Source organism: Lactuca sativa, chromosome 1 (assembly GCF_002870075.4).
Source record: "Lactuca sativa cultivar Salinas chromosome 1, Lsat_Salinas_v11, whole genome shotgun sequence".
Classification (NCBI taxonomy): Eukaryota; Viridiplantae; Streptophyta; class Magnoliopsida; order Asterales; family Asteraceae; genus Lactuca; species Lactuca sativa.
Window position 1 is genome coordinate 199065513 of NC_056623.2, and position 17407 is coordinate 199082919.

The 17407-nt window shown below is 31.0% G+C and overlaps 1 protein-coding gene across 1 annotated transcript; it reads right to left on the bottom strand.

The window, feature by feature from the left end:
* Positions 1-272: 272 nt before the first annotated feature.
* Positions 273-1756, bottom strand: LOC111882500 (acyltransferase Pun1). Its single transcript, XM_023878867.1, has one exon. It carries the CDS (start codon positions 1731-1733, stop codon positions 384-386), a length of 1350 nt encoding a protein of 449 aa, XP_023734635.1. The 5' UTR covers positions 1734-1756; the 3' UTR covers positions 273-383.
* Between the last annotated feature and the right edge of the window lie 15651 nt (positions 1757-17407).

The following is a 17407-nucleotide window of genomic DNA, read 5'->3' on the forward strand; positions in this document are numbered from 1 at the left end:
CATCTTATTTTTCATACTTATTTGCACCTTATTTTTTATTTCATACACTATAATAAAAACTAAATGAGGATAGTGCACATATTTTATTTTTAAAAATACAAATACACAGGCTCCATAATCCTATACGTAAATTTAGATATTTTTCCATTAGGTAACTTAAACAATTAATCATTTGGTAAGAAAGATCTTTTTAACAGATAACGATATGCAAAATACTTTTTGATATATAATATTTCCACTATAATCCATAACCATAACAATTTGCTCAAAAATTTTCCAACAGTCCATCTCACTTTAAAATACGAAATGTAAAATATTGTCCCTTAATACTTATTCGTTTATTGGTACATATGAAAAAGGAAATAGTAGAACAGAAATAAAATTTAATTATGGTTACTATGACAAAACGACAACATCTCCTTATCATTTTGAAATATTTCCATGACTTCTTCTTCCAGAATCACCAGTGCCTCGACACCATCACCATTTGGAGTATCCTTCAGCACGAACCCTATGTTATCTAGTGATTTAAGTGCAAGAGTTGCACCCATAGGCTTTCCCCACCCAAAATCCGCTTGGTTATATGAGAACCCACAAAAACTCGAACACACATATATTGTGTTGGTGACATCCTCTGAGTCTCCGTTCCTCAATTTCGACATCAAAGAAGTTATGTTTTCAGCAGCATGTTGCACACTTTGTATCCCTTGAAGTTGCGACTTCTCTTTCTTTATCTCCTCAACAATTACACTTAATGAAGTTTCACTCGTATGCCTGGTCTGTACAATCATACCCAACAAGAAATTCCCCACAGTAGTTTGGGGCAGCTTTTGGACAAACTTCTTACGTATGTCCATTGGAATCATCAAACATGACGGCTTAAAGAAGCCTGATGTTGTCGTGGTTGCTGTAACAGCAGTTTTGTAAAGTAAAGAGGTCAAAACGTCAACCCGTGTAGGCGGTGTAGATTCAGCTGCCGCCATGGCAATGACCTTGTTCTTGAGGTCAATTAATTTTGTGTTAGGGAAGACGAATTTTCTGGCGACATGATTGGTATGCCCTTGGTTGATAACTTGAGCTTTTGGCATAAGAGACCCGGTAGACGGCGAATGAATGAAATAAGGATTGAGTGGCAGTACCTCTTGGTGGTCTGTCGAACCATAACGTGTCACCGAAGCCCAGTGACTAAAAAAAGCGCCTAGAGTCCGGCCATCACCAATGACGTGTGACATAGATACTGCCACACCAACTCCACCACAAGAAAAGTGATTGAGTTGAACCCCAACAAGACTCGTATTACTAGGTGAGTTGTAGCAGACCATATCATCAGGGAAAAGATGCTCTAGAGTTTCATCAGTCTCGCTAATGTGTTCGAACATTTTCAGATGACAATCGTTTCTGGCTTCAACAAATACCACTCCTTCATCGTTACAGTCAACGTAAGGTGTTGTGGGCGTGGGTAACCTGCCAGCAAAGGGATAGTATTGCGATAAGCTCTTTGACAAAGATTTCTTCATCACATGAGCTTTGTCCTCGGCAGATAAAGTGTAATTGCCATTGTTTGGGTAGAACAGAATCAGCGGCGTATACGTGTGTTGGAAGAGTTGATCAAGGGAGGAAAGATTATATCTTTGGAGATGAGAAGGGGTTAGAGAGGAAGGCTTGATTGTTTCTCGAGAGATGATGGTGTGAATTTGCCTTCTTCCAAATTGTAGGAGTTTCCCCATCATCATGGTGAACTGTCTCGATCACAAAGAATTAGAATTTATCTTAGCCGTGTGCCCTTGTCCCTTTATATATATATATATATATATATATATATCTACTCTAATAAATGAAAATGACTTTGCCACATGTCCTTCTCTCATAAGATTAGCCACATGTCATTTTGTCATAATTTGAGATATATTTATTTTCCACTTGTCATTACTTTAATTTTCATTTTCAATATATCATTAATTTACTTTCCATAAATTAAACCTACCATAATGACTATCAAATTTTAAATTTTAAATTTCAAATTCAATTCCAAATAAATTTACAGTTTAAACCTTTATGTTTAATATTTTATTATAATTAACCCGTTTAGTACAAACTAAACATATAATTTTAATTAATTTATTCTTTGCGTGTTTTTTTCTCATAGTTTTCACTTATTTCAATTCAAATTCAAATAAAATTTATATTTAATCGTTCGTATTTAACATTTTGTTTTAATCAACCCGTATATTATACGGGTCTCACAACTAGTATATATATATATATATATATATATATATATATATATATATATATATATATATATATATATATATATATATATAAAAGATTGAGAATGGGGGAATCATTCTCCGCCACTCATTTAATCTAAGCATAAAAATATACGGTGGCAAACTTGTAAATATGTTAATAACCTTCAATCTCAAATACGTAACTATAGAGAATTCGATAACAGTTCGTTCACCATTAAAATTTCTCTTCCAACCTTCAACAATCATCTAGATTTTTTCAACTAAACCATCATTAATGTCATCCAGTGTTAATTATTCATCGATATTCATGGCTGGGAGGTTCGCTGTTGAACACAGATTCGCAACTCATATTCATCAATTTCATCGATTTCTTTGTTGAATACTCTGAATGTTCGTCGTTTGCAAGCATGTATTAAAGTTCATAACGGATTTGGAACTGGAATTTCCCAGATTCGCAAACGAAATCAGTTGGAATCGAAATTTCTTCGCTGTTCATGAGATTGGAATCGGAGTTTTGGACTCGCAGTCATAGTTGACATTGAAGGACTCAGAATCGGTACTCACAGGTTCCCAATCGGATTTTCGGAAATCAAAATCCAAATAAGAAATCGATCAGACATAGGATGTTGTATCTAAAGTCGAAATCGGAAGTATATGATGATTTAGAATTGATAACTTGATGTTTTTAACATTTTTAAAATAGTTAACTTGTATGCACTCCAACTGTTTGATGAAATGCATAAACTAAATTACCACGTTATATTCATATATGAATATGTTTTCTCACCTGAATCAGTATCTGATTATTAAAAACACAAAACAAATATGCAAGTCTGTATGTTATTCATATGTGAATAACATATAAAAATTATATATATATTTGTCAAAATACCTTCTAATATTCATAAGTGAATATATTCACAAGTGAATATACCTTGTAATATTCATATATGAATATATTGTTTAATATTCATAAGTGAATATATCATCTAATATTCACAAGTGAATATACTATGTAATATTCACATGTGATATAAAATGTAATACTATGTAATATTCACATATAAAATATCATTTAATATTCATAAGTGAATATACCATCTAATATTCACAAGTAAATATATTATGTTAATATTCACAAGTGAATACATCATCCAATATTTAAATATGAATATACTATGTTTATTATATGCTATATTCATATATGAATGATACTTAAATTGTAAAAAAAATCATATTTTTTATTCATAAGTGAATAACGAATGTACTGTAATAAAACCTGATGTATTGTTATTCACTTATGAATAACGATAGCTAAAAATATAAAAAAAAAAATTATTTTATCTTAAAACTATATCAATATGGATGTCTATTTGTGGAGAATAAAAAATCATGAATTTTGGTATATTTAAAATCATTTTTTGATAAAAATAGCTTCTAAAAATTGAAAAAAAAAACTATGTTTTTTTATATATTAAAGTAATGATTACCATAGTTTAAGAAAACATGTTTTTTAGGAAAACACATGTGCATTCCTTTCCCATCTTCGCCGGTGCGTTGAAGGCTTTTGCGGCAAAAATAAATGAGTGGCTGAGAATGATTCCCCCATTTTCAACCTTTTTTTCTCAATTGAACCCTCTCCTATATATATATATATATATATATATATATATATATATATATATATATATATATATATATATATATATATATATATATATATAAGATCGGTTGAGAACTTATAGTTTCCTGATAACCCGAAAACTAAAAGTAGAATGTTAGATTAAAATTAGTTCATTAAGGGCATGATCGTCATCTTATCAATCTCATTTAATGTTTAATCTTTTGTGATATTAGAAATATTAATCTTAATTTCTATAAATTTACATTATATATAAAATTTCGGACTTTTTTAGAAAGAGTATTTTTCAATTTATTTTTTTAAAGTGCAGATTTTTTAGTTTTCACGGAAAACATGAATTTTGAAAAAAATTGGAATATATATATATATATATATATATATATATATATATATATATATATATATATATATATATATATATATATATTTAAAAAAACTGTAATTTTTTAAAAAGCATTTAAAAAATCAATAAAATAATAATAAAAAAACTGGAATATTTAAAAAAAATACTATAACTTTTTAACCAAAAAATCAACATTTTAGGTACATATATGAATATTTTTACAAATACATATATGCATATTTCATATACTATAATATTTGTAAGGAAATCATAAGAAAACTCATTTTATTTACTAATTTCTAAACACAATAGAATAAGTATTTTATTCGATACAAAATAAAATATAAAAAACAAAAAAGTGGTATAAAATTCCAAAGCACATGTCTTCTTGTCAATATTTCCATATTTTCTTCAATTTATCATTTTTCACCTCTTCAGTATTCACCACAGTTTCTTCAAAATCTACAATAAAATTAAAAAAATGGTTGGTGCAGAAACACTCACAAAAATACATATGTGATTTACATGTGATTAAAATATAAATCACAGGCGATTCACATATGAATTACATGCGATTTACATGTGAATCACGTGTAATTCATATGTGAATTACATGCGATTTACATGTGAATCTCATGTAATTCATATGTGAATTACATGTGATTTAAATGTGAATCACATGTAATTCATATGTGATTTACATGTGAATCACATGTAATTAAATATGTGATTTACATGTAATTCATATGTAAATTACATGTGATTTACATGTGAATCAGATGTAATTCATTAGGGAGATTAATGAGGCATTTATACCAATATTAAAAAGATTAATGTAAGTTGTATTAATTAGGGAGATTAACAAGGCATTTTGTGGGTTTTCTGATCAAAGTAAGTCTGAAAAGTATCATATGCTTTTTAAAGATGATGAAAATTCAGATGTAAATGTTGAAGATGAAATAGGAATTGTTACTGGAAATTGGGGTTGTGGAGCATTTGGAGGAGACCCTAAAATTATAAGAAGAAAAGAATTGAAAACTTATATATAATTACTAAAGATACAAAAGAAGAAAAAAAAGATAACATGCAAAAAAGGGTAGAAATGGTTTTTGTGACCATGATTCTGAGACACGTAAACAATTATGCATTTTAAAGGGAGTGGTTTCCTTGCTACCACCTTCTTTTGCTTCTTTTATGTTGTTTCCAAAAGGAAGTACAAATATTATAAAGTTGATAAATATACATGCTGGGAATGGAACTTGGGACCCCTGCTTCTTCCTCACATTCCTTCACAAGATTATCTCCAGGTGAGATTCCATGTGGCTACATTTATCAGATTAAAACTCATTTACACATGATACAGGAATAAACATGAGTTATTAATTATTATATTAAAAATAAGAAAAAAAAATTTCCACCATTCCTCCAGCAACAAGATGATAAAACATTCTTGGATAGGTTTGTTTCATTTCACTTCTTTTCCCAATCCACATGTATTTTTCTCCATCTTTTTCAACATATCCACACATGTAAACTCCATAAGCCTACAATAAGATATTACAAGATTGTGTGAGATGCTTAATTAGTAATTACAATGTGTAAGATTTTGCTAATTTGAAAGATTTTAAGGAAGATATGAGATATGAGATATGACATACATTTATCCCAAAGTAAGGTGCTGTTTCACGTTCCAGTGAGAAATATACTTGTTCTCCATAAGATGAAGTAACAAGATATAGCTGCAATCATTTAAAATTATACAGGAAATCAAGATTTCATGCTTTACCATATTTGTACTTCCTTTTGTAAAATTGAGATTAAGTGTCTGTAAAATTTCATGCTCCCCAAAAACACCACCAGATGCTAAGCATCCCTATTACAGTTATTCAATCGATTGAAGTTTTAGGCAAAGAATTCTTTGTTATGTCTGTAATGAAGGATTTGCAAGAAAAAAGAGAAAGTAGACATTATTATTGACCTTAGCAACAATCTGTAAGCCTCCGATAACAAGTCGGTATCAAAAAATCGTTAACCTCTTTCAAATTCAAACTATGATTCCAAACAAATCAAAAAGAAAACTACAACAAATTCAAAACCCTAACGCTCCTAATTTTGAGATTGTTAAAAAATAAGATAAGCAAATGAAAAATAAGATCAGATGAGTTTTTAGTTTTTGACTCAAATGAAGAAGAACGACAACCAAGGTGATATCGTCTATATGATTACAAAATAGAGAACAATCGGAGTACATTCAAAAGAAATTGATGAAATTCGAGTCAACAGAGGAGTAAATAGTACTTGTACATGTCGTAATTGAGATCTGTATAGAAGTTGAGAGACAAGTCATGTCTTGAGAAACCCTAAAATGGAACCGTTGCGATTTGACGAATGATCAGAGATCGACATCGCCGTCACTGCGGTGAGTTCTAGAATGTGATGAAGATGGAGACGAACCTGAGTTGATTTGCGATTGCTTCTAATTGATGTAATGGATAACGAATTCGCTAAACTCGATTGATTTGTAGGAAAGAGATCGGCCAGAGCATTCAAATTGAAACAAAAGGTGAGAAATTGATTCTGATTTGCAGATACAAACGATCAGATGAGATGGAGGCGGTTCGTATGACGACGTGATACACGGACGCTACAAAGACGATGGAGGCCGATACGTACAAACATTTTCATCGGGTTACAACAACATTTGTGTTCCCTATAATACCCTTGCACTTTTAAGTTAAGATACCCCCGCCCATACAAGTTTCTATTTATTTACAAAAACGCCACAATGCATCTTGACCATCCTTTTTTTCAATCCAACGCTCCATTTTTAGTTATCGGGTTCTTGGAAAACTATGAGTTCTCAAATGATCCTTCCTCTCTATCTATCTATCTATCTATCTTTCTATATATATATATATATATATATATATATATATATATATATATATATATATATATATATATAGGTGAAGGTTCAAATGAGAACCTCCAAAGGTTAAGAACTCTAAGAACCATCTTTATTAACGGTATTTTCACAAAAATAAAATTTTATATGTAAGAGTATTACCCTATATACTTTTTCATTGCCTTATATTTTAAGAAACTATATCTCATATTCTCTCTCTCAAACACAAAACCCAGTAATCTCCCCTCTCACCTTTTTTCCGAGCAGCCTCTGTCACCATTTTTCCAGCCACCGTTGCTTCGTCATGAACACTTATCGGATTTGAAACCACCACGATAATCACTACTAAAAACCACCACAGGCGTCATAGCTATCGCCATCTGCACAGCCCTCTTCACCGGCTTTTCACAACTTGTTCGTGACCACTCTCTGCTGCCATTCGTCGCTCCAGATCTGCAGTCGTCCGCCTCCATTCGTCACACCAGCTTTGCAACCATTCAGCACACCAGATCCACTACCGTATCTTCCAGATCTGAGATATTCCTATATTTGACGTTACTTTAATCTGGTAAGATCTGATATATTTGGTTCGATTTCTTCATATCAGATTCCGCCACTATCACCATCGACGACGGCTCCACAAATGCCTTCTACCTCTATAGAAAACAAACACTAACCTCATTTCCTCATATAAAAGTCTCTAGATCTACAATCTTCAGTGACATATCTACGATTTGTTGTAACAGATTTACAATTTACGTCTACAAATATACGAGCTCGAGATGAAATCAGATCTTAAATGACGTATACAAACATATCCACATAAAAACGATGATGATAAGAAAGAAGGTAAAACAAATTTTGAGCTAGCTTTTTTAATTTATAAGTAATCTATGATTAAATCTATTGAATAATCAAGTAGGTTTTCTTAAATCTTTCAAACCGTTTGCCAATGACTAAGGATGCATGTCCGGTTGGAGTTTTTCCTGTGATAAAGTGTTTGTATTCAAAATATGTTGCTTCTTCATTCACTGCTGCAACTTTTTCAATGTAGGATAGGACATGCCATAGATATTTTTTTGGGGGTGTAGTTTTGAATTAATTTACAATTTTACCCATTTTATTAAAATGCCTTCTTTTGAATCGTTTAACATCAAATATTTTCTTCCTTTTTCATTTAACATTTCATAACACACATGTTTATATTTTAATCTCAATTTAGTTATTTTTATTAAATTATTATTGTACTAAGTGCAATTTAAACGAAATTTTTTTATTAATTATTATTTATTATATTATATTAAGTTGTGGTTGTATGTGAATTAACTATATTAAATTGTGAATTAATTATATTAAGATGTGATTTTTTAAGAAACCTGTGTTAATATTTTTATGCATTTATTAATTATTATTTATTTTATTATATTAAATTATGACTATATTAAGTTGTGAATTAATTATATTAAACTGTTAATTAACTATATTAAGATATGTATTTTTTAAGAAATTTGTGTTACGTTTTTTTATAAATTTTGTGTTTCTATCAGAAATATGATATAAATAAGCATTATACACAAATATGATTTTCTTTAATTTTGAATAAAATATATAAATTTAACCGTGAATATTTTATAAGTTAAACTTTAAAAGAAGCACTACCTCAAAGGTATTGATGTAAGTATTGAGTTGAGAATATGGTTATAAATGTATAATTTTTCATATGTTAATCTCGAACTTGCATATTTGTTTGTTAATTATAACTATACTAAGTTCAATTTAAACAGAACGTAACTATTTTATTAAGTATTATATATTATATTATATTAAGTTGTGATTGTATTAAGTTGTAAAATAATTATATTAAATTGTGAATTAATATTATTAAGATCTAAATTTTTTGTGTATTAATCTGTGAATTTTATGTATTAGACTGTGAATTGACTGTATTAAGCTGTGATTTTTGTGTATTAAACTGTGAATTAACTATATTAAGTTGTGAATTAACCGTATTAAGCTGTGATTTTGTTTTTTATAAATTTTGTATTTCCTTTTGAAACATGAAATGAAAGAAGCATTATATATAAATACGAAGGTATACATGTAAATTTTAAGTTGAAAATATGGTTATAAATGTATATATATTTTATATTAAACTACAAACTTATTATATTAAGTTGCGAATTTTGTGTATATTAAATTATGTATTAATTGTAAAAGTTATGAATTAATTGTATAAAGTTGTGAAATTCATTTATTAAACTATAAATTAAGTGTATCAAACTTATATTAAGTTGTGAATTCTTTATAAATTTTGTTTTGTTCTGCTAATATTAGTTTTAATTGTTATTAATAAGAAAATATAAGCTTTAAACAGTGAATTCATGAGTTTTAAAAGTTTTAAGTTGTAAATTAGTTATGAACAAGTCTATTAAGCTGAAAATATGGTTGCGAATGTACAATTTTTAGGAATTAAATTGTAAATTTTAGATTAAGTTGTGAAATTTATGTATTAAAATATGAATTAATTTTATTAAGTTGTGAATTGAATGTATTAAGGTATTAATTAATTGTATTAAGTTATGAATTTTGTATATTAAACTATATATTTATTATATTAAGTTGTAAAATTGATGTATTAAAATGTGAATTGATTGTATTAAGCTTTGAATTGATTTTATTATGCTATAAATTAAATGTATTAAGTTGTGATTTTATTATAATTTTAATATGAGATAAAAGAAACATTATACACATATATGATTTTCTCTAATTTTGAATAAACTATGCACCTTTTAAACTGTGACTGTCGTGTAAATTAAACGTTAAAATATTAAATTGAGTTGTGATTAGTGTCTGAAATGATGATATTATATTGTGAATTTGAATTTTTTATTATCTAGATCTGATTTTTGAGGGAATTATGTTGGCGGTGTTGGCACAGATGGTTGGTGGTCGAGATGGTGCAGCGTATGATAGTTGGCGACATTAAGGCTAGTGGTGGTGGTATAGTAAGAATATGTTATTCTTCTCACTCATCTTCGTCTTCTTCGCAGATTTCAGATAAGTTATCCACGTTTATGATTCATGCATATGTTTTTTTTACTATATTAAGTTGTGGTTTTTTTTTTTTTATGAATTTTGTGTTTGCTTCTTAAATATGTGAAGAAAGAAGCATTATACCAAATATTAAGTTTTGAATTTACTGCATTTTCCTGTGATTTTTTTATTAATTTTGCGTAAAATATGAATGATTTATGTATGAATTTTTGTATAAATATTCTTGTGAATATATCTTTTTTTTGTGTTGTATACTTATGTAAGAATGCTTTTAGTTTTTATAATTGTTTTGTAGTAAATTCAAAATAAGTAATTAACATGTTTATTAAACTATGATTGTAGTATTTAACATGTTATTGCATTACTTTATATGCAGATCTTATTTGCAAGGAAGAATGGTTGTGATGCTGGCACAGGGGTTTGTAGCGGCGTGTGGTGGTGGTGGTGGTGGTGGTAGAGTTTCGGTTTCACAATTCTCTGAATTTGTGAATTGGTGTAAAGTTGATTGTATTGAGTTGTGAATTTTGTGTATTAAACTGTAAACAGATTGTATAAATTTGTTTTTTATATAAATTTTGTGTTAAAATATGAATGAATGCCTGAATGAAAATATTAAACTTTAAAAATTTACGATTTTACCATTTTGTTACCAAAAAGACAAAAATTTGGATTTTAACATATTTATAATACTCATAATACATATTTACTTAAGAAATGAGGGTTCTTAGGGTTCTTATGTTTTTACTATCTATTGTGTGTTTATAGAATTGATTATGAACCAATCATTTTAGTTTTTTTAAGAAACTATTAATGCATATTAAATATTGAAGGTTTAATTAATGCTAATTATATCTTTAACATATAATATGTATTAATTACTTTCTTAAAATAACTAAAATGATTGGTGCATAATCAATGCTACACGCACAATATATATATATATATATATATATATATATATATATATATATATATATATATATATATATATATATATATATATATATATATATATATATATATATATATATTAGTTTATAACCCGCGGGAACCACAGTTACAAAATTAATTAAACTTTTATAGTAAAAACTCAAAATTATTAATCAATTATTTTAAATAAATTATTAATTAACACATTTTTTAGTTATATAAATTGTAATCATTGATTTAAATAAATATATGAACTTATATCACTTTATAATTTGTATTAATTTTATTTTAATTTTTATTCTAATTTATTAATTTAATGTAATTAGAATAAGAAATTTAAATTTTGAAATTTGAAATGGAGAATCCATAGGTAAACAAGTGGCATGCATTAATTATGAGACATAATATTATGACACATGGCAAAAAGAGAATAAAATATGCATTAATTAAACGACCTAATAAGGTGACACATGTTAAAAGGAGGCTAAAACTCAATTATTTTATATAAATTATTAATTTATAGTAAAAACTCAAAATTATTAATCAATTATTTTAAATAAATTATCAATTAAAAGATTTTTTTAGTTATATAAATTGTAATCATTGATTTAAATAAATATATGAACTTATATCACTTTATAATTTGTATTAATTTTATTTTAATTTTCATTCTAATGTAATTAATATAATATAATTAGAGTGAGAAATTTAAATTTTGAAATTTGAAATGGAGAATCAATATGTTGACAAGTAGCATGCATTAATTAGGAGACATAATGTCACACCCCCAAACTTGAACGGCAGAGACATTCGGGGGTGGAGGACGTCATGTACAGTATCATAACAGTTGAATAGTAAAGAAAGTAGACACCACCATAATATATATTTGAAAAGTTTACATGTTTGTTGTATTACATGTTTCAAAAATCAAATACAATATGATTCTCCAAAAGATGTACTAACGCCAGAGCATTAGTCCCCAAAAGTAGTTGCTAACCTGGTGTTTAGCGATTCCCTAAGAATACAAGTTATTTCAAATAGAAAATGTCAACAATTAAGTTGGTGAGTTCGTAAGTATATATTTGTGTAAATTTTTGTCATTCGAAAGTTCATGTTTGATTTCTAGAAAATCAGATATTTTCTTATAAAGTGAGTTATGAATCGTTGTTTATATGAAATGAATATATTGAACCAGGAAAATCCTATATTTTCCGAAAGTTAAAAAGCAGTCTTAAATGCCCAAGACTGTAACTTGTAAGTAAATATGTCATACTTAAAATGATGATGTATAGTTTTATTAGTAAACAAAACTATAGAAAGCTTGTATTTTCATGTAAAAATAACAATAATATTACTTTTCCCGTAAAAACATAATACCATAATAATTGTCTATCCTGTGAGTTTTCATAACCGTACTATGATGGATTTCCCTGTAGCAACGTTCTTCGGGCGTCGAAATGTTATGACATTTGTCACCCTTAACCTGCCGATCCGGCTGTAGCTAACAGCCAGGGTGTGGGATCATCAGTCCCGTATAGATCTATACACACTTTTCACGTTCTCCGGACGGAGACTCTGGTTATAAAACAGGGCTTTCTTGTATACATTGATAGGTACGATGAAGACGAATGACTCACATATTCCCAATTAAGTCATGTAATTTTAAAATGTATATATGTTTATTTCTTAAATGATTACCCTTGTCATGATAAGTTATTCAAACAGGTAAATAAAGCATGTTATTATTTATAAACACATTTCCTTCCAAGAGGGTAAAGTGGTGTCGTAAGATGTTTTGCATGCCAACGTTTTCGTATGATAGTTTTAACAACAATATGAAAAGTATAGCAAAAGATTGATGTTTTCACATGAGTTTAACTGTGTGTTTACTTGTATCCCGCCCCCTCCCTTAAAAGTGTTTAAAAGCATTTAAAAGCATTTGAAAGCGTAGTGATAGGGGTATGAACTCACTTGGTAGAAGTGATGATTTGATGAAAATGATGTTTAACTCGGGCAGTACTTCGATTGGAAAGATGCAAGTTTCTCGGGAATTTCAGGACTTTGGGCTTCCTTCAGGGCTTGGACACGTAACCAGGGCGTCGGGGTAGTCTCGGGATGCTTAACATAGAGTATAAGTGGAAAGGAGAGTAGAATTGAGCAGCCTAAACCCGAGACCTTCAGTTTTTATTATAGTGGGTAATTTTGGATTTCACGTCGTGAACATGAAGAGGTTCACATTGTGAACTTGGTTCTTATCCATCCACTAACTCGACTTCAAATAGCCCGACTCTGGAACCCATCAATCACTGGCTCACGTCGTGAGTCTTCTGACAGGGTGGGAATTCGTGTCCCGAACCTCAAAAATTCTTATCTCAAGCATACGAGCTCCGGTTTTAACGTTCTTTATATCCATGTGTAGGTGAGATTATGCTATACAACTTTCATTTAGACTCCGTTGGCTAATTTTGACTTTTTTTTAATATTATATTTTTAACAGGCCGGGAATGGAAAAGTCCGTTAAAAATCCATGACTTCTTCATCTGATGTCCATTTTCGTCTGTCTTTTTACCGTTGTACTACTATTGTTGAGATCTTCGAGTCTTGTTTAGGTTGTGTTGGCTAAAAGTCACTCAATCTCTATTGTGAGTTTTTTGCTGTCTACTACTATATCTGAAACTTAGGAAAATCATAACTTCCTCATACGAAGTCAGATTTGGATGTTCTTTTTATGTTGGAGATACCTACGACTTTAATTTAGATACAAAAGGATATAAAACATTTTATTGAAATTTCGCGTTTTACCGGTATTGTCACGGATCTTCGATCGGTCATAACTTCTTCTTTATAACTCGGATTTCAATGTTCTTTACATTTTTGGAAACCTATTTATGGTATCTACCCCTTTAAATAACCCAATTGAGATTTTTGAACAATATATTATTGAACTGAATTTGACTATCGTTACATTATCCCCCATTAGAGAGATTTTCGTCCCAAAATTCGCATTTTGACTGGGACATCAATGGTTGAGGAAAGGTGAGTGTACTTCTGTTCCATTTGATCTTCTTGTTCTCTAGTGAATCTGGATCCTAGCGTGGGTGTTCTAGCGGGCCTTCATTATTCCGTCTGTTGGTTTGATCGGTAGAGGTCATGTGGATTTGGGTTTATTTGTCTATGTTCATCTAAATGATAGCATTGATCACTCATAATACATATTAGCTTTGTTTTGGAGTTCATGGTTGAATTCATACCTGGTCCATCTATCGTCGCCTTGTGTATACAAGTTGCATACACACTTTATATTGATAGGTTAACCGTATTCATTCCTTGCCTCTATGTTTGAACTTGACTCATTGTACGCATGCTTATTCCTAAGTGGTCTATTGGGAACACTTCGAGTAGATTGCAAAATATATAGTACTCCTCAAATGAGTACTTCGGAATTTTGAAACAAGAGACGATTTGGAAGTTTGTATCGGGTTTTTCGTTATAGATTGGAAGAGTTTCATTAGTCGGCGGTTAGCACGGAGGGTATTTATGTAGCATATGGAGCTAGTATAGTGAGGACCAAGTCAATCCATGTCGAATGATGATGTCGGAACTTCCCACCGTAGCAGGTGTTTAGTCGATTAGGAAAAGTGTTTGTTAGCGCGACGGTGCATTCTATGTGTATGTTTTCAGTGCTTTTAGTTTATCCTTGCTATTACTACTGCGAACCTTCTACTTCGTTTAGACATTACTAAAGGATGGTTGTTTCGATAATTTAAAATGATGAAAGTTCATAATATAATCCCTACAGTAAAAAGTTAAGATTCGTATAACCTACTCTTGTTCACATGGGTTCAGGAATGGTCTCTCCTGCGGTGATCATCAGTATTCTTCCATCTTCGCCAGATTTTCTTGTTATTGGACAATCCCTCTGGAAGTGTCCAGTTTCACCACATTTGTAACAGCCAGGGATCTAAGAGGTTGTTTGTGCCGGTGCTCTACAGAAACGAATTGTGTGTCCTTTCCTATTGCAGTTCCTAAAACGCATCTTCTGACAAGCTCCCGTGTGATGAAAGTTACACTTATTAAATTTCGGAAGGTTTCCAACATACCGACTAGTAGGTGTTGTGGCAGTATGAACAGCAACTTTCAGTTGTCCTTTCGAGGCCTCTTGTGTTGGTTGTCTCTCTTTCTTACTCCATGACTTTCGCTTATAGTTGTCCCTTTTTGTTAGCTCATGAGTGGGGGTAAGGATCATTGCATCTTGTTGTTTTTTGGTAGACCCTTGATTCGAACTGCCCCCTTTTTCATTCCAGAACTTTCGTTTTGTGTTACTAGGTTTGTGGTTTGGAGTATCCTTGCAGGTAGACACTCGTTGGTTTCCTTGGTTGTCACAAAAATTTGAATTGTCGACATCGTTCCCATTTTTACTAGCGTTACTTGCGTTGAGATGTGTCATGATGACTGTCATGGCGGTTGTGGCTGCAGCTTGAAAAGTAGTTGATTCTATATGCAGGAGTGGTGTTTCGTTGGTTGGTCGGTTATTTCCATGTCAAGACATGATTCTGTTACATGATGTGAAACGGGTTGGTTAGATAACTATGATCGTTGTTAGTTCGATTCTATAAGTATAATTTCCTCATCCTGTTATTCGGTTTCTAATGTTTCGAGTTACATCCTTATGATGTATTTATGAATGAGGGTTGAAATAGGTATCATATTTAACTTAAGTTTTAGCAAATTATGGGTATAGATGTTGAAATCTTGAGCCGATCTAGTTTCATGGGTTTTGGAAGAGGGTATCTCTCTTACTATTTCTAGTTATGAAGAAGGATGTGATATACATATCTCATACCGCGAGTAATATAATTACCAACTCACTAGGTAATATTAATTATTAATTATTCGTTTGACACATCAGGTTCTCTACCACCTCGCATGCTTTACGAGTGGTTTCCTCCATTCTCTGTCCTATTTTTGGTCGTAATGATTTGTTATCTCCTGGTATCTATATAGGGTGTCCTTCATTTTTCTCAGGCATGTTGAATCTCTGTTATTTTTTTGATTTCCCTAGTCGAAGTTGTAGAGATTTGTTATCCTATGGTAACTGTGTCTTTCTCTAAAGGGTGTAGGTGATAGAAAAGATGGATTTATCGAAGGATTGGATCTGTTTGATTAGCGAGACGACATTTTCCAGCTATAGGTTTAAAGATGAAACGGTGGTAAGACTTCGATAGTGTTGTCGAGTTCAATAACCTTGAACTACAATAGATTAGATCAAAAAAGATAATGTAGTGAGTTGCTAAAACAGTTTATGCCATGAACTGTTTACATAGCCAAAGTATGAATTAATGGTGATGATCTTTAAAGGAAACAAGAGGTCTGTTATAATAGTCGGTATAGGAGTTACATAGAATTCGGAAAATTTCACCTTGGAGTAGGTCTACATTATACTACACAGGGGAAACTTGACAGCATAGAGATCTAGTGAATCAGTACTTACTAGACATGAATGTTTACATGAAAAGAGTACTACTTGGAGTACATACTAAGGTTATTTCACAACCCAAAGGGAGAAGTGAGTAGATTATCCTCTACTTGCGACGGGAATTGTTCAGATGAGCCTTGGGTTCTGCCAACTGACGCTCCATCTCGAGCATACACAATTCATACCTTGCCTGGCGTGCTCGAAGTTCCCTGAATTCAGTTTGAGTTGCAGTTAGCTCTCTCTGCAAGGCTTCATTTTGATTTATGGTTATTCTATGAGCTAATCTAATTGTCGGATGCGAACTATATTGACTCCGATGTTAGCATCATTCTCCTCGGTTCGTTGGATAGTTGCCCTTCCTTGCTCATCATTGCGAGTTATCCGGCAAACCAATATAGGAAGGACTCTGTCTGTTAAGCCTCCCTCACTCAGATTGTAGAAGCTTCGGTCTCCACTGTACGGAGGGGGTTGACCCTGTTCACGACTCCACCTATTCAGGTTCATTGCCCACAAAGGTGTCAGACCTTGAAATCCCGGTCGTGGATTAGGATTTTGGATCGGAGCCACTAAGGGTAGGTTATTGCCTTCGGGATCTGAGTTGGAGTCGCATTTCTTCCTTGAATTCTTCTTCCAGTTTGGCCTCTTCTTCTTCTTCTTCGTCCATAATTTCTTTTGGATCCTCTTCGGGTAGTAGGAGTCCCCTGGTAGATGGAATCTGACCATTGTGTCTGCGCGAGAATAGGGATATGAGAATTTTCTAAGAACTAATGCATGTAAATTCGAACATGGAGGTTTAAACTAT